At 40.2% G+C, this 18,859-nt stretch overlaps 2 protein-coding genes across 4 annotated transcripts in view; both read right to left on the bottom strand.

Moving 5' to 3' along the window:
* The window catches only part of SLC17A6 (solute carrier family 17 member 6), a 32,730-nt gene extending 21,163 nt beyond the window's left edge, over positions 1–11,567 (bottom strand). The window contains exons 1-3 of the mRNA XM_065755411.1: positions 11,304–11,567; positions 8,162–8,414; positions 7,227–7,345 (exon numbers count right to left, since the gene is read on the bottom strand). Of these exons, the coding sequence (XP_065611483.1) occupies positions 7,227–7,345; positions 8,162–8,414; positions 11,304–11,389 (458 nt within the window). The 5' untranslated portion in view covers positions 11,390–11,567. The remainder of the gene's footprint in view (positions 1–7,226; positions 7,346–8,161; positions 8,415–11,303) is intronic.
* Positions 1–18,859, bottom strand: part of ANO5 (anoctamin 5) — a 704,596-nt gene that overhangs the window by 173,345 nt on the left and 512,392 nt on the right. The window lies entirely within an intron of this gene.

Raw genomic sequence — 18,859 nt, 5'->3', positions numbered from 1 at the left:
CAGTTTATTCACGGAAATAATCCTATTGGATTATGTGCTGGGTACAAGGATTTAGCCCCTAATAACAACATGAATGGCACTTGAAAAACAAGAATTTGGAGAGTGTGATTTATGTATTTTCATTCAGATTGTAATGTGACAGTGATGAAAGTTCAACAAAGATTGAGAGATAATTGAGTTGCAGTGAAATTTAGTTCTGTAGTGATGATCCCTAATGTGGATAGTGCCAGGATTTGTGGTTTAACAGATAATGAGAAATAAAAGTTATTATCATGGAGATATAAGGTAACTCCTTACAATTTTTTAAACTGTCATTCTATTCTGCTTTCTTTAGGTCTGTGTGTAACCGAGTTCTTATGTTTGAGTAAATACAAATGATCGAAAACAGTCATCCAGTTTTGCTTTGCCAAAAAGTCACTAATTGTTACAGATCTATTTTTCAAACACTATTTGGCATATACAGCCCAAGACTGCATTTATATTCTAAATATGTCACTGCACTCTTGGGAATGAATTCCCAAGCATATGTAATCAAACAATGACCCTTTAACTTCTTAGCTTTCCTGAATTACAGAAGTGTGTATTTAACCTGTTAATTCCAAAATCAGTGAAGAAATATTGCCATGGTGTTTTGGTAATGCTTTTGTGAGGACAGTGGTTTTATTATTAAATTAAATATTAAATAAATATTGGTACATATTTACATTAAATATTTTTATTTTTAAATAATTTTTAAGGGGTATATCAGAAGTTAAAATAGAACTGTATTTAAATTATCCTTTAAACGAGGTGGTAAAAAACAGCCTGGTTTGGTGCCTTTCTTTATACACATGACAGCACAGCAGGAAGTTGATTTACAGGCAGCTGCAGCTTCTCATTGCATGAATGTGGATTGGGAAATTTCAGTTTAAATAAAATTGTTTTGCTCTGTTAATAACTAATAATAATAATAATGTTAAAGCCAAAAAAATTTTGGTTCATCTACCCTACCATACTCTGTGGCACTAATGCAATATATAAGGGACTTAATTATCTTTTGTATTTCACTTGATAATCACCATACTGAAAACACTTCTTTGAAACGGCTAAAATACAGCTTTCAAAACAGGAATCTATCACCCAAAGGAGAAGTACCCAGTAAACCATTTCCCAGTAGTGACTGGATGATATTTTCAGTATTTATTCTTTTATATGTTCTCTTTTATCTAACTCCTATTTAGTGATTCCTCTTATATCCTTCTAAAACACTTTTAACACTTTAAAACAATCCAACATTTTTTTTTTCAGTAGAGTTGGTAGCATATTTTATAATCAAATTACCAACTATTGTATTTTTATATAGATACAGTCAATATATAGTTCTTACTAATATTTCTCTTAGTTTATGACATTATATTCTTTTAAACTAGTTTTGTGACTCTCCTGTATCCTATTTCTGTTGTGGTTTTTTTTAAGAAATAGTAATACTCTTTTACCCAAATTACTTGCAACAATCCATAGTAATTTCCTTTGACCTAAATACACTGACCATTCTAAAAATACAGATAAGTACATAACCCAGGATTACACTGACTTCTTTACAAGGGGATCATAAAAAACAGCTTAAAAAATCTCACTCAGCATCACAGCTTCCTGAGCTTTCCCACTCCCTGATATAACTTCGCATTTGAGCCTAATATGTATTATTCTGAACAAAAAAAAGTGTTTAGCAAATGATCTTTAATACATCATCACCTGTTAGACTGATCCATTTTATACCCATGGGCCTATCGGCATTTCTATGTATTCCTGAAATGGCTGATGAAATATGAACATAACAGAAGGTCTTGTTTAAGAACTACTCAGCACTATCATAATAGTAGACAAATCCTTCAACATTAGTTGCAGGTTAATCATCAAAGTCTACTAGTGTGACTAGTCCAGCTACGGGCACTCACTTGGCTGTTAAAAACACAAAAAGAAGGGGCTCCATCACACCACGTGATGACTTGGGCAAATATCCATGTAACCTGGCATCTCTATATAGTATACAGGCAGAGAAAAGCATACTCTGGGAATGATAAAATAAACCTGAGTTTTTTCAGTGCCTCCTAACACACTTGCTTAATTTAACAGCATTGATCATCCTAGGGGATCTCAAAGGCAAAAAAACGACATCAGTTTACAGACTATACACTAATGCTACTCAAAGTTTCAGAACTTCCAAATCTATTCATAATACATTTTTTAAAATACTATAAAAGAAAGTAATTATAAAATTTCAGTTCTGAGTTTCTTATATTTCATCCCTAGGTTTGTTTTAAAACACTTAAGCATCTTGACCACAGTCCATTTAAATCAAATTCTGAAAATTAAATTTGAAGTCCACCGAAATAGAAATTTATATTTCTTTCTTTTAATACAAGGTCACACATTGAGAAATATTCCTTTTTTTTTTTTTTTAATTTGTTAAGAAGTGGCAAAGTCTGATTAACCCCAGCTGAAGTTACTATAGTGATTGAAGTAGAAATTATGGCTTACTGGCTTTAGAAGACTGTCAACATTTCACGTTTCTGTTCACATGACATAGTAATTGTATAATGATAGCCCCTCTGGTGAGAATCATTTTCATGCTGACATTCAAACCTGTAGTTTAAAAGCATTAAGAAGAGACTTTTTTGTGCTGTTAAATGGCATTAACTGGCATCATGAATAAAAGCTCATCTAATTATATAATGTGGATAAGTTGTACTAATGCATGACAGTTGAGTTTGTGTTTCCTTGCACTTTTCAAGGGAAAATACCTATAAACTAAGCAAAAGCAATTCAGGTTCTTCATAGGAGCCCCACACACATATCAAAAATTCACCATTACGTCACTAGAAATTATAGCACTGAATCCTTGATAATCTCAAAAAATGTGCTATCATTTTTGTTTATTCTTTTGGGGGAAAACTTCGATATTACTAACCAGAGGGCCTTGTAACAAAGCATTTATATTATTTTGGACTTGTTTATCTGTTTTTGGCTTTACTGTCTCATAAACTTTGAGTCATAGCTGTTTTTACTTCTTGATGAAGATATTTACGTATACATCTCTGCAGGAACTATTAATTCTACTCCCATTGTAGAGCAATCTGGGGAGAAGAGAATTGTAGTGTAAGGCTGTACAAAAATTCAGTTCTGAGAAACATCCTAGATTAGTGTAGGGTGATGTAGGGTGAATACCCCAAATGAATAGTACCTAAACAATAAAATGAAGATGGACAGTATATTTTTGGACAGATTATCCAGATGGTATAAAGACACCCAATAAATTAGGAAGGGCTCACCAGTCTCTGAAGATCAAGGCTTGCCTAGAACTCCACACAGGAGCAACCTCCAGCAAGAGAACCTTCTTCAGTGGTGGTCAGCCCCTTAAATGGGGTCTGGAAGAGGTGGAGCCAGACTCCACCCCCTTCTGCTCACACAGGTGAATTGCCTTCACCTGTGCTCCTGTGGCTGACTCAGTGCTTGCCTCTGGTGATGAATCTGTGGTTCAGACCATGATTCAACAGTTTCCATACAATTAGATGCAAACTTGGTCACCTTTGTGACAAGATTCTTTCTCTAGTAGTTTAGAGAACAACTCAACACTCTCTGCTATCACTGTGTAATGCTTAAATGATGGCAGGGTTCATTGTTGACTGGCCTTGAGGAAAAATACTGGTGTAACAAACCCTACATACAGGACTCCACATCACATCTCCTTTGTTCCTTCAGCCTACCGTTGTTGGTTGTGCAGTCACTTTGTACCCGTCCTCTGCAGGAAGAAGTCTCTAGCCTTGTAGCAAAATGAAATCCTCTATTTCCACACATCACTGAAGAAATACAAGTTTAAAACTTGACTAATTGCAAATGAGGGCTCACCTGGAGCCCAATCCATGTGTTCTGAAAAACTACTTTCTTGTGATGCACTGAATGTCCCCACTTTCTGTGGAAGTCAACAAAGATACAAAATGTACTGAAGCACTGACATGGGATTGTTCAGTCTGAAGAAGAAGAGGCTCAGGGGAGGTCTGATAGCTCTCTGCAACTACCTGGAAGGAGTTTGTGGTGAGAAAGAATTGAGCCCCTTCTTCCACCTAATTAGTGTTCCCCCTCAAGTTGTGTCAGGGAGGTTCAGGTTGGATATTAGGAAAAATTTCTTCTCTAAAAGAGTGGTCAGGCACTGGAACAGGCTGCCCAGGGAGGTGGCTGAATAACTGTCCTCGGAAGTGCTCAAGAAAGATGTGGAGGTGGAACTAAGGGACATGGTTAATGGGGGAATATTGGTGGTAGGTGAACTGTTGGACTGGGTGATCATGGAGGTCTTTACCAACCTTGGCAAGTCTATAACTTTAAGTTCTACTGACCACTGGCAAAGTAGGAGCTCAGGAGAGGCATTTCTGAATGCTCTCTGAAATTTTCAAAGGAAGTTTTATTTGATCATGTTGATTCTACAGCAGTGTAAACTTGTGTATTTTAAATAAAGCATTTTTCTAAGTATTGGGTTGAAAAGACTATAACAAAATTATCAGTGGTGAATACTAATTGAGACCACAGCTATCAAGATCAAATTTCTGAGAAACTCCAGTTACTACTTAAAAATCTGTAAATCACTATAAGTGATGTGTCAGAAGTAATGAGGATCTATGCGTGATAAGAGCAATGGTTCAAAGCAGAAGAGAATATCTATGCAAGAGGAGCCTTGAGTTCTACAGATAGCAAAGAATCTCAGTAAAACACCACTCACTGACAGGCTCAATTGAGAAAAAATTTAAAAATAAAGATATATATATGTATATGAGAGTTCAGAGCTCAGTGTTGTGAATTCTTGATCAGCAGTAAGCATTATTAAAATAAGGGTGGAATAATAAGAGGTTTCAGCCCAGCTTGAAATTAATGCATTGTGTGTAGTAAAGTTTACCTGATACCACAGGAGGATGATTTCTTCCATGTGTTATGTCTTAGTAACACTTTCAAGATATATCAACCCAACCTCTATAATTGGTTGCTAGACTGAATCTTAATATCAAGCAAACTCAGTCCAATGCTCTTTGCTACACCCTGTCAACAAATGAAGCTCACAAAGCACACCTTAACCCTCTTCCCAGTTTCCATCCTTGAGACTCTTGACACCTGGGAATAAGTTTTTCATTCACACTATCATCTTTTTGATACATAATAACCTTTTTCATTAAGGGCTGTTTCTCATAGCTTGTCCTGAATGCGGTGATGCTATAGTAGAATTTTATTTTTTACATGGAGGATACATTAAGTTATCTTTTCTGTATTAATTTAAACTTGCTCTGAACGCAAAGGAAACTGTTGATTTCACAAAACAAACAAACAAACAAAAAAAAGACACTTAAAATAATAAGAAAAGGTCTTGGCTCTCATTCACCATAGTTTGAAGGGTGGTTTTGAGGCTGTAGAATACGTAAAAAAAAACCAAAAAAACAAACAAAAAAAAACCCACAGAACATTATAGCTTACATTCTAATGGTACTTTAGGCACTTGAGACGTCTTCTAATGTGGGGTTTCTTGGAAAATGAACAAACATCAAGCTTTGCACTTTATTTTGGGTGTCACATAACCCTACAGTTCATTTCTAGCTGAATATGCAGCTGTCAAAATTTGTAGTATTCAGGAACTAATGTGGAGTTTGAACTCCTCGATGTGGTGTTGTTCCAACCGTAACATCAAACAATGCAAACCTCTGTTCTATGCCATTTGTTTATCTGCAAACTAAATAAAAGTCGCAGACACTATCCATGTTTCACTGTTTGGCATTACTAGCAGGCATGTCATGCCTAGTTCCTTTAACCTGTGGTGTATGTGGCCATTCGCCTTGTGGTGTTTCAGGAGCTTCCACGGTGATAGTAACAGCATGAAAAATTGTTGACTTAAATAAGTCCAGATTAGCAATTAGAACTGGTCTACATTTACTGACGCAAGCGTAAATATTCATAAAGAGGAGAAAGAGTTAATTGACCTGGGTCAGGTGGCGTGCCTAAACTACTGACTTTTCTTGGGAATGTCCGTGCTATTGTCTTGTAAATCTTTGTAGCTGCACCGCTTTGAAGCTGTATTGGTTCAAATTACTGACATTACTAGGGCAAATAAGGACAGGCTTTTGTTTCTCTGAGTCAGATTCGACAGTCTTAACTCACGCTAGACTTCCTGAGGTGCTACATACTCTGAAAAGATGCAAAAAAAAGCTCAAAGAAGGAACCGTTTAGGCGCCTGTTGTTATTCAAAATGGCTTTTTCAGATTTGAGCCATTATCAAAAAGATGGCACCTGTAAACTGACATACATATCCTACTCGAATATATGTTACGTTCTGGGTTTGCTTACCAGATGAGTGTTATCTCAGTTACAGAGGATCTGTCCATTAGAAAATGTTCTTTATTGTTAATGTAGATATTTGTCTATAAGGTGTTCACCTTTGGAGAGCTATGCCAAAAATACTCTCTCCCTTTCTCAAACAAAAACAAGTCTGCTTTCTTCCCAGTCGACGTGTCTCTATCAGCCTATGCCTACCTTTCATGTTGCACGCTTCCGAGAAGAGATAAAGATGTATGTTGCTGATTTTAGTATCCATTTGCGCTTAGTTTCTTATGGTTTTGAAGAGAGGCACTAGGACCTTTGCTGTTTCGCCCACCGATGAGCCTGTGGCATTAAGTATGGATGTGAAAGCCTCATGTGTCTTGAATACTCAGTGGATCTAATTAACAGGTAGAATCGCACCCTGGGTGCTTGAAAAATGGCCAGACACCATAGAAACCAGTCCTTAAGTCCCCGCACCATCTGCACTTTCTTTTCACTGTGTAAGTCTCATTGAAACGTGTTTTTGACCATTCTAAGTTCATTTGTGTTAATGGAAAATTCCTGCCGATGGTTTTCTTTTTCACAGGGAAAAAAAAAAAATTTAAATCATAACATTCTTTTGTGCGGCAACAGGAGAAAAAAAAAATCTCTCAGGCTTTGAGGAAATAATTAGTATTTGAACTTGCCTCTGAATGGCACTGCCACAACCTCCGCAAGCTCATTTTTAACGAGAAAAGAAACAAACGCCGAGACCTCTCGTGAAACCAGCGGGCAGTTTGTAAGGAGTATGGAAACAGACACTTCCCCTGATTTCCTATTTTCCTTCCGAGCCGGGCGGAGGGTTTGTGGGGCCTCCCCGTGCACGAACCTGGGGAGATTTAGGCTATCGTTACCTGTTGGCTGCCAGTCGGGACGAGATATACCCTCCGGGGATTTGGGTGATTATGTAGCCCCAGAAAAACGAGCCGTGGATCATGCCGACTGTCTCAGGATCCCAGTTAAACTTCGCTTTCTTCCAGAACAAAGGACCAGGAGAGAAGGACAGAAAGAGAAGAGGAAGGCTGTAATCGTGACAGGTTAAAGAAAGTGCCCGCAGGAGCTCTCCGAGGGGTGGGGGTTTGAGGTTTTGAGGCTGGCGGTGGCACACGGCAGCCGGGACTGGTGGCTACCTCAGCCCCCCCCCCCCGCCCCCCCTCCCCCCGCCTTGGTTCTGGCACCCCACCCCGGATGGGTGGGTGAACTGAGCGAGAACCGAGCGGACCCCCCCGGGTTGCCCCCGGCTCCGGCCTGAGGCAGGCAGGCCCTCGGGGATGACCACGGGCTTGGTGTCCTCGCCTCGGTGCTTAACTCGTCTGCGTGTCACTCCGCCTCTCCCACTACACTCTAAGGCGATTTAACAAGGCTCTTATCATGTAACGCCTTTTCAGTGCAAATTCTTTCAACCTATCAAACGTTCTTGCATAACCTCCCCCTCTCCGCTTCAGTCGTTTATTCGGTGTCTTCCATTCCCTATGTTTATTTCACGAGATATCTGCGTTTTCCTACGAGGTGTGCAAAAAGAGGACAAATCAGTCCACTAATTCTAGCGCAATTTCCCAGCTTTGCGCTGGGAATTGCAATGGCAAATTAGAAATAGTTGGCAGAAATGATTTTGTTTTCCCCAGCGAAGGTCCTGTGCGGAGGGGAGGGCAGAACCGAGGAGGGGCACGGGAGCCGGGAGCATCACTACGGCAGAGGAACGCCGCGGAGCCGGCAGAGCACGAGGTGCCTGGTCTGAGGCTGGAACTGCACCGAGAGGGCATGGGAGTTACGAGGGAAGGGTTCCCACCTCTTTAATAATTTTTCCTCCTCGGTGTATGGTGCTGTTATTGACCATGTCCACGATGGCCACTCCCAAGTTACATCTGATCCCGAAGGAAATGCAGAATCCCAGTCCGCTCATGATGGCAATGATGTACCTCCGGGGCAGCCCGAAGCAGGTACAGTCGCAAAGCGGGGCTTTCTTCTCGGGCACTTCCATGGGCTTCCCATCTTCCGTCAGCTCGATGGTGTCTCCGGGCTTCTGCCTCTTCTCTAGGACTCTGACCGACACAAGAAGGGAAAGTCAAGCCCTGCCGCCCGCTGCCTGAACGCGCAGCCACCTCGGGTAGCTGAAGGCTTAAGTTCACCGCTCCCCCCGCCAGTTCAACTTGCTTTGGGTGTTTACTCCTTGTTTTCCGTTCACCTTCAGCTGTTCTCTAGCTGTGACCTGTGGGAGTCACGATTAGTCATCCCCAGCTTCCCCCCTCCCCCCGCGTCAGGCCGCCGCAGAAACCCAGGGAGGAGCTCTAGCTGAATATTGCTCATCTATCATTAAAGACTTCTGCTTAAATATGTAGGATGCATTAAGAAGACATCATCTCTAGCCACTGCGGAGGCGCCATGTTGGGTAGCCCAAGAGGTAGAGCACGGAAACTAGAACAGTCTTCTGGAGAAGGTTTTGTGCCGTACTTGTAACACCAGGGGGAACGAGCTTGGTGTGTATTCTGCTTCTGGCTTGGGAACAATAGAAATACTAATAGAAAGGGTGGGGCGGCGGCACTGATACTTATTTTCGATTTGCAAAATGGCTGTCACATGCAGTGGAAGAAAAACCATGACTGTCTTTGGAGAACTGACATCTCCGGAGAAGTCTTTGCTAAAGACCGCATCTGCTTAGCTACATGTTTCCACCTTCCCAACTCAGCTCTGAGCTGACGCACCGTCCGTACTTCCTTGCTTTTACACGGGCATCCTATATCCAAGAAATCAATGTCCAGGAATCTGGAGGGAGATGACCATTTGAAGCTATGTCGAATCAACAGAAAAAATACCGAATAACGTCCCTTCTCCTCCACTCCACCTGCCACCCCCCAAAAAATAAAAATAAATTAAAAAAATACAAAAAAAATCCCAACCCCGCAGTCAATGAAGGCTTATTTAGCAAATTCTCTCTCTTCTTTGGTAGAAATCTTTACAAAAACCGTGTGGCTAATAAAAGTAATCGGGTGTATCAAGCTGCTGCTGAACCTCTGAATCTTCTCTTCAAAAGACAGAAATACTAACCGCTTTCATCCTAGCTCTGCTATCACGAGGAGCGAGTGCGTGACCATGTCCCGACACCAAGCTCTCTGCTGCCTAACCCCCCCGCCTTAGGAGTGTCTTCTCACCTCAGAAATCCTCCTCGGAGAAGCTGTTCTTTAAGGTTAACTCATCCGGCTAATGGGGCGCTAACAATTAGCGTAATCAGGCTTTGATTGCCGTCTGTGCTTTGGGGCAAATGGGGAGCCTTTCTCCCGTAGTTTCTCAGTTTAAATCCTCGAACTTTTTATTTGCCGGGAGAATTATTTCCATGCTTTAATACAGCGCAATTTCTTATCGCCTCAAAGTTGTAAATACTAAAAAATACCGTTTTAAAATTAAAAATTCGTTTGTGCTTAAAAAAAGATCCACGAGTGTCTTCCCACTAAACGGGATTGTCTTCAGGAAGGTGCTAACATATAAGGGACGCGAAAAGTATTTTAATTCCTAGAATCGGGGGAGAAAAATAGTTCGATTCTATGCTGGAAGAAAAAAAAAAAAGGCAACTGGATCATTAATTAATCGTTAATTAATTGGAGAGTTCAAACGGAGCTCTGCTGGAAAATATTTTCTACATTACTCACTGTACGACAATACTAAAAGCAGTAGACGCGGTCGCTTCATTTATATTTTGTGGAATCACTTAGGAGAAAAGAATGTTTATTTCCTTAACGACATTTTTAAGCAGTTACTCTGGGTTATCAATTATTCCTTTTTATTTTTCCTCATGATTTAAGATGACTCAAGTGTAATGATAAAATGCGGGGTATTTACGACGTTGCTGTTGGCTTTGGTTTTGATTTTTTCCTTCTCAAAACTGTTCTCTTCCTGCTAAAATTACCTTGTCTTATCAGTTCGGTAATAATTCCCCTCCTCTGAAAATGGCAGCAGAAGTTGTGACTCATGCTGTGGAAGAGCCTTGTGCTTGTGCCCAATACTGCCGCATAGGCATGGAAAAAAAGGCTTTTACGTGACCTACAGTAGACGGATAAATCCGCAGTTAGCTTTAATCTGTAATTTGAACCAACTCTGGGATAATTGTCGGCAGAGGAGAAGATCCAAAATATATTAGAATTTCACAGGCTATTCTCAGGCGTCCTGGAGGTCACTAAAGTCACTAGATTGAATGGTGCACAGTGTGTCAACTTTAGTACGTACCCTTTTAAGATATGCGTGGATTTTTGTCTGTTTTCTATGTATACAGAGCTTGAAGGTGGTAGAAATGTGTACACACAGAAACATGCTGACATGCCTATGCGTTTAGCAGCTGCAGTCGTATATTACTTATAAGACAAGTGGATGCTTCTCAGTGCGGACGGATAAATAATTAAAGGCAGTCCTCTATACGTTTCAGTTTCAGAAATAAAAAAAAAAATCATTTGGACATCAATTATTTATACACATCCTTTTTTATCTTCTTCTGACGACGAATTACACAAGGGACAAGACTAATCGAAACTCGGAAAGATTATTATTATTATTGTTATTTAATTATTGGTTAAAGCAGCAATAAAGGTCTTGTGAGCACGTTTCAAAATTAATACAAAACAAAGACACGAGGAGCTGCTCTCTGCAGATGGTGGTTTCAAGATGGGATCCTGTTTTTGTGAGAGAAATATGGGGTAATCTTTGGCTACATACTCACTGGCACCAGCTACGAATCAGATAGAGAAGTTACGAGGGTGCCATATTGAGAAGCTTCAGCACTAGTTTCCAGTATACAGATTATACCGGCGATATATAAACAGCTCCCAGCCCCTCCGCCACTAACCTTCCCGAAGCACACCTATTCGACCTCGATCAGCAGCTCACGGTTAACAAAAGCTTCCAGTTCCTAGGAACTAGGGTTCTCCAATAGATTTCAATCTTACCTGTAGAGTTGACCAAGAGATTTTCCAGCAAAATTCTTCAATCCCTCCTTGCCAGGGGTCAAAATCCTTTGTTTTACCGACTCCATTTCTGCAGTGATGCTCGCTGGATTCTGCTCTGCTCTGGATAGGGCACCGCTACGAGCAACGATGGTTCATATTTGTTTAATCTCTTAACTTTTTCCCGTCATTAAATGGCTATCAGTGCACCTCCGAGTAAAGGGAGAGTGAGGGAAAGCGTGCGCGCGTGTTTGAGAGCAGGAGAGACGGCGTGTAGAGCCGGGGGGGGGGGGGAGGAGGGGGAGTGAGGGCGAGGGAGAGCGCTTGTGTGCGGCAGGAAGCGGGAGGCTGAGCGCTGCAGGCAGCCCCCGGCTTTCCTGGCAGAGCGGAACCGGGAGGCACGGTCAGAAAGTCTTCTCGGCCCCGCAGGCTTCAGTGGCGGCGGGCTCAGATTGTACCATGCCTGGCTGGGAGGAGACGGAGTGCCCCCCGCGGGAGCGTTGCAGAGGAATCGTGCTTTGATGCCGGAGGTTTCCCAGTCTGTAGAACGAAGGGGGAGGGGTGCGATTCGCCGCGGTAGGCACAGAGCGGCGCGCCCGAAGTTCCCCGCGCCCGGAGCTAAATCGGTCGGAGGGAGAGGAGCTCCGGTCCCACCGCGCTGCTGCCGCCCGCCCCGCGGGTCGCGCCCCAAGGAGGCGGCGGAGGCGAACGGCACCTAAGCGCGCCGCGCCTCTTTCAGCACCACGGACAGCTCCGCGTCCATCCCGCCCTGATCCCTTCAGCACCACGGACAGCGCCCGCAGTGAGCGGCCCCGGGGACTGGCATCGCCCCCGGGAGATCCAGTGCTGCGGGGAAAGGACGGGGCCTTCCTGCAGTCAGCCGCGCTGATGGTATTCGCTGCAAATAGTTCCGCTCTTGCTACGAATATCATCTATCCTATAGGTGTATTTATCTCTCGATCCATACGGACTCGCAGAGCTTATCTTATAGCGTGTTAATGATCACTTTGTCTTAACATTTTCGTGTCTTTTGTGTCCTCTGCATTTGTGCATTGTAACAGGCCAGCATAGCATTTAGATCTGTTAGGCAATATTTATAGCACTGGAATGAGCTTGGCACGTGCTGACAACAGAGTCACTTTCCAATATCTACCTGCAATTTTCTGACTTTTATCATTTTGCAGTAGATTGTAGATAACAAACATATTCCTTCCTTAGTCAGATCCATTAAATTTCTCTTAAGACTCATGTTAATCTTAAAGCCCTGTAGATTTGTTAATTACAAAAACAAACAAACACACAACGGCTTGTGTTCTAAACTATATCATCTAAAATTACTAAGCTCTTTGCCTTGCTTAGCCGATGATAAAATGTAAAGTTAGGCTTTCCGATGAAAACGCGTGTTGTAGCTGCAGCATCCTAAAAGCATCCAACTCTTCGGATTTATATAAACATTCGTTTCCCATATTGCCCTCTGGTGTTGGGTTAGTGAAGTTCTACGGCAGCAGAGCTCGTTTGTAGATGGAACGCTAATTATTTCAATGGTGAAATTCCCACAATGACAAATATGTAGATTTTCAATATTTCTTTTAAAAGTTGTAAAAGGACCATTAAGTATTACGGTATCAAATAAATCAAAATTACATGCAGTTGAAACACTGCTAATTAGCATCACAACACAATGCTTATTTCTATATTACAGTCTTTTCTATATGTAGTTTTCAGCATAGGGCTATGTATAGGATCACCAATCCCATTGCACTGCTGAAAGGACTTTTCCTTGTACATGCAAGCCTAGACAGTTATATAAGCAAGTCTTCCCAGTGTTTCATGGCTCCAGTGTGCCATTGCAGACGCTCACAGGAAACCTGTATACCTAAAGGGGGGCCAGGAATCTTTAGCGGAGAAGAAATGAGATTGGATTCCACAAAGCAAGCATTTATAAAAAACGATGAGCACTTCTTTTTCAGAATGTGAGACTGTGAAGTCTGCAGGGCAAGAGTGTTTTGTTTATTTACACACTGTGAGCAAGAAGAAGCTCTGACCCTGTTTTAGAAAGCTCAGAAGTGACATTGTTCCTATGGCTTAACATAGCAACAAGAATTAATATCAAAATCATAGCATTTAGTAAATAAACAATGACTGATTTTGAGAAGTGAAATGATTTCTCATACCACATAATTTAAAGGCTAGATAAGACATTCCTGAGTATCTTACAGGAGGAGAATAAGTTACTCATTAGTTGTGTAAAATCACATGATAACAATTTGCCATTGAATAATGAAAAACTATCATGAATAAAATGCTGCTGGAAGCACTTAGAGTAGAAATTTTATGTCTATCACATGCTGTATGCAGATACTCTTGAGCTACATCTGACCAAACTCAGCTCTTACTTTTTCAGATTGGGACCTAATAAGAAAAGTGGAAAACTAGTGTCAGTAGCATTATGAAAGATACACAGACCTGTCCGCTTTTTAATTATTATGTATTAATTTTTTAATCTTGGAAGAGTGAGATGTTTCTAGAGGAAACAACTAACATACTAATATATAGCATTAATGTGTCATCAATATTGTTATTACTAATTATTTCTATAATGAACACTTGCCTGCATTTTTCTCTCACAATAAGCCTAATTCCAACTCAGCTGAAGCAATTGTGAGTTCTTCCACTGACATCAGTATTGGGTGAAATGAAACACGATGCAGAACATTTTAGTACAGACATCGCTGCTAAGTGTCCGTGTATTGTCCAGAAGCAAAGAGAATCAACTGAAAGCCATCCAGTGAAAAACATAGTTCTGAGATATTCCTAAGAACATTGGTAGGAGATTAATACAATATAAAATTGTAGATTTCTGTAAATAATCCATTTTTCACAGGTTTCTGACTGAGCTATTTTAACAAGTGAATTGAAAGAGATGGAAAGTTACAAGTGTAATTCACTCCATTTTTCATATTAGTTTACACATTATTCTCAAAATTTTCCACAGCAAACTTCCAAATTGTATCTAAATATAGCAAAATCCACTTTGAGGACTACAAAATCAACATGGCAGTTTGCACTCCTCTTCTATAAGATTTAGTATTGTTAAAGCAAACTATACCCTAAGCTAAAACTTTCATCAGTCACAGAATCGTAGAATCACGAAGTTTGGGGAAGACCTCCAAGGTCATGCAGTCCAGCCACCCACCTACCACCAATATTTCTCCACTAAACCATGCCCCTTAGTACAACACCTCAATATTTCTCAAACACTTCTGGGAATAGTGACTCAACTACCTCTCTTCCTGCAGGCAGATCAGTGCTTCCTGCCAACTTCCTGTCATCTGTAAACTTACTGGGGATGAATTTCTAATACATTTTTTTACCTTACCTTTGCTGCCAGTACACTGACAAATGGATTTGCTCCTTCCTGGGTGTCATGCACACAGAGGTTGCAAATGAATATGCATTTCATGATCAATTTCTGAAAGAAATTCTAGTGGATCTAGTGCTCGGCTACCATGTCCATGGATGTTGGAAATGAATGATCTTTTTAAGATCCCTTCCAACCTAAGCCAGTCTATGATTCTATGTGTTACTTTAAATTCATATGAACACATTTATTACTTCCAATAAATCTGTTTTTCCTGTGTACCAAAAGGTGACAAAATACCATTCTAAAAAACATGATATAATCTCTGAAAAGAAAAAAAAAAAAAAAAAAAAAAGAGTTCTGAGTTTAAAATCTTAGTTGTGCCATTAAATGCATGCCTGTAATACCAAGTCACTTTGGACTGAGGATAGGGTAAATATGCTTTAAAAATCATAATGTAACTCTTTGCTTCTATTATGGTATCTTGCTTTAAACACATAAATTATCAGTGTTATTTCTCAAGGCAATACCAGGTTTTCAAATGATCCAGGGTGTGTTCGGCTCGTGTTCTGCAAGTGCAGTTTCCACCGTGGCGTTGAGACTGCTGCTTCCGCCCCCCAGTGGTAAAAACCATTAGCACACGAAAAATGTCATTTTTATTTTCTGACCGCATACCACACTTCACCGTGAAAACAAAGCACTTCAAACAAACAGAAGAAAACAACCCTCCAATAAAAATTCAGCCTATAACAAATGTCTATTAGACTGCCTAAGCAATTACACTGGTATATGAAATTATTTACTTATTTATTTATTATGAGTATCTGCATAGAAATTCAACAGTATAAAAGTATTTATCTTAAAAGTAGATATGGGGGCTTATCTTTTACCCAGATATTATAGGAACATCTGTTCCTTTCAGTTCCTGTACTTCTTCATGAGTTAAATGCAAAGGACCCCTGAGGACATCGAGCCATCTGTCACGCTACACAGACAGAAATGCACCAACCTCTGGGGGTGAAACAGAGTAACGATTCTCTTAGAACACAGACAAGCTATGCAACACTTGGTGAGTGGGATGCAATTACCCACAGTGAAACTTAGCCAAGGACTGAAGTATATTATCTTATCTTTCGTTAATAGGATGGGTAATGATCTTTTACAGCATTGATCTATCACTATTTTGTTGTCCCATGATATACATCATGGGATAATTTTACAGCACAGGGAGGCTTTTACACAAGAGTTTGCTTCTTAGATAGTCAGGTTTGTTTTCTCTACTTAGAAAACCTTAATACCAATGCACCGGTTGAAGAATTTATGATGGTGCCTGTTTACTGCTGGAATTAGAAAACCAGAAACATCTTCTCTAAGGTTGCAGCAATCATTTATTTTCTGCTGACTTATCTTTTCAAATGGTTTTTAAACGAATTAAGAGTACTGGGAGGAACTGCTGTTGATTTAGATCACAGGTTACATGGGTTTGAGCAACACTATAGACATTCAGATAATAGATGAGCTATTTAAAAATATACCAAACATAAATCCACATGCACCATTTATACAGGAATATATTGGTGGTTTAAGAAAAAAAAAAAAAAAAAGCTTATAATGCATATTTGAAAAATAGTTGTGCTTACCGTAACATGGAACTGACATATGGGTTTGTGGGCAGAATCTTGGACTGCAGTGTTGGGTCTGGAATTGATATTACGGTCTTAATTTGTCACTTCATTTTTCCATGCCTCAATTTTTTATTTTTTATTTTATATGGAACATAGAGAATTAATTCTTCTTTAGGTCAAATATTGATTTATTTGTGGACTGAATCAAATCATAGTACATGAAATATTGTGTGGGAAGAATGTGTGGATATTCTGTTGCATATAAAGTAGCTTCTATACAGAGAAGCTCACATGTAAAACTGTAATTATTGATCTATACATACAAGGCATAATATTCTGGTGATAGAGGCAGCCAACACATTTCACCTTCTCCACTAAGCTCTGCCAGAATAGGTTCCAGTGATCTAAGGACACTTTCTACTGCTATTTCGTAGCCCTTCTGTGTAGAAAGGTATTGAAATGCTTAGTATAACAGTACCAAAAAATAAATAGGAAGGAAACTTACATATTTAGTCAATGTTTGAGGTCAGTGGAGTCTTGTGGAAAGGTGTTGATGATTCTCATGTCTTCTCCTGTATTTTATTCCTGTTTAAGTTTTATATCCCAGCAAGCTGACAATCATCACATCAGTCCCAGACTGAATGTGGTCAAAATTCATTTCTTACATTTCTGTGAGGTCAGTGACACAAAATAATCTGCAATCTGGATCCAAGATAGGAAAATAAGGATTTTATTGGGGTGCTTATGTTATCTTTACATCTGCATCAAACCACATGAATCCAAGGCAGCAATGCCAGCATATCCTCAAATTACTAGTATTTTAATTGAAGGATACCATCATTCTATTTAAAATACCCAATAAAGCATCACAGATTGTATGAACATTGGAGTGAATGCACTTGACATTCTGAGCCACCACTTAGCTGTCTTCAGCAGTTGTAGCTTCTCACTAGCCCTCCTCCAGTGGGCCCTATTTGTGATCTATGTGAACTCCAGTCCTCCCCTGCATGGTCCCTAATTCTTTCCAGTATGTATCCTTAGCGCCCTTAGAAATCCTTAAGAATGGAAGTTTTCCTCGATATCACTTCATCTTTTTGAAACAGATTCTTTGCTTTGGAAAAACCACTAAGGTCTCTCCTCTTTGATACAATAAATATTTTAAAAGATAAATACTGAACATCTTTGTACAATATGTTCATGGGTTTGAAGGCATACAAGTTAATGTTCCTCTTCTTACCACAAGATATAAAGGAAAACCAATAACTTCTGAGGTAATCTGAGCACAAGGAAGCTCTTCCACTGCTTTGCTGAGTGCATAAGCTGTTCCTCCTCTCCAGAAAGCCTTGGAACAATGCATAATTCAAGACAACAGGAAAATCTCTGCTTTATTTTAGGGCACTGCTAACAAGCTCCATGTTAATTACATTGTGTTCTGTGGAGTGTGGGGAAAATTCGGGTATCACATCTCGCTTGGTGCCAAGTCATCAGACATCTGTGAGCTCTAAATGTAACTAAAATATCAGCTCCTCTGAATGTCAGAGGGAGCATTTTCAAGCCTAAACTTCATGTGCATTTCATTTTATTTTGTGATCTCGTGTTTTGGTGTACTTTTTTCTTATTTTTTGCTGTAAGTTTTCACACACCTGGCAAATTAACTACTTGATTCCACCGGAGGAAGCTGTGATTCCAAGTATATTGTACAGTGCCATGGGGTGATATTAACTTTCAGTCATATTAAAGTGGCACTGCTCCAACAGAAGGAGGCTTTGTAGACACAAATTGAATTGAGTGTTGTGCTTCTGGACCCCTCATTTAGCATCTTAATTTTATATACATACACAGGATTAAGGGTAAACAGATGCATATACTTAAGTGTTTTTGTTCTGATTCATTTCCAAGTTAGTCCTTCTCTTTCTTTCCCAGGCCTCTCTTAGTGCAGTGAGCCACAAACTGAAATGTTTCAAGGAGTTCTTCTGGCAGATTCAGTTCTGTCCAGGTCAGTCTGAGCCCCCTGAGCATGTCTGATCTCATCTCCGTGTACCCAGTTTGAACATCTTTAGCTATGCCAGGTCTTCTACAGGGGAAGTGCATTTCAATTCCCTATTTACTGGTCTCTTACAAAAATATAAGTTCAAAAGACATAGTCTTCAGCCCTTAGCAGGTTCAGGCTTTGTTTTTCTATCTCTTAAGTTGGCATTTTCATCCCAGAAAGCCAGAACAAGCTTTTCTGTCCTTCTGTTTTCAGCCCAACACCCCTCATCTGAGCAGCTGACATCTCCACACCCATCTCTGTGGCCTTCTTCTGCATCACTTCTGATTGTTACTGCTCATGTTCTTTACCTGAGAAACTTTCTGCCTACTCCCATGGCAAAGGCTTTCTGGCTGTTTCCTTTTTTAACTTTACTGACACTTTTTAATTAGGAGATTTAAAATGTCTTCTTTTCTCATACCTGGAAAAGTGATCAGTTTCAGCATTAATGTTATCTCTGTGCACTGCGGAGTATGAGCCATGAATACCACTCTATTTGCCAAAGTCAAATATAAGAGCGTACACAGAAAGATCTTACAAAGCA

The sequence above is a fragment of the Cyrtonyx montezumae genome, unplaced genomic scaffold (genome assembly GCF_038088225.1).
Source record: "Cyrtonyx montezumae isolate F1298 unplaced genomic scaffold, pur_monq_1.0 scaffold_10, whole genome shotgun sequence".
Taxonomy (NCBI): Eukaryota; Metazoa; Chordata; class Aves; order Galliformes; family Odontophoridae; genus Cyrtonyx; species Cyrtonyx montezumae.
Note: the sequence above shows the minus strand (reverse complement) of the source record. Positions and strands in the feature narration are given on the sequence as shown.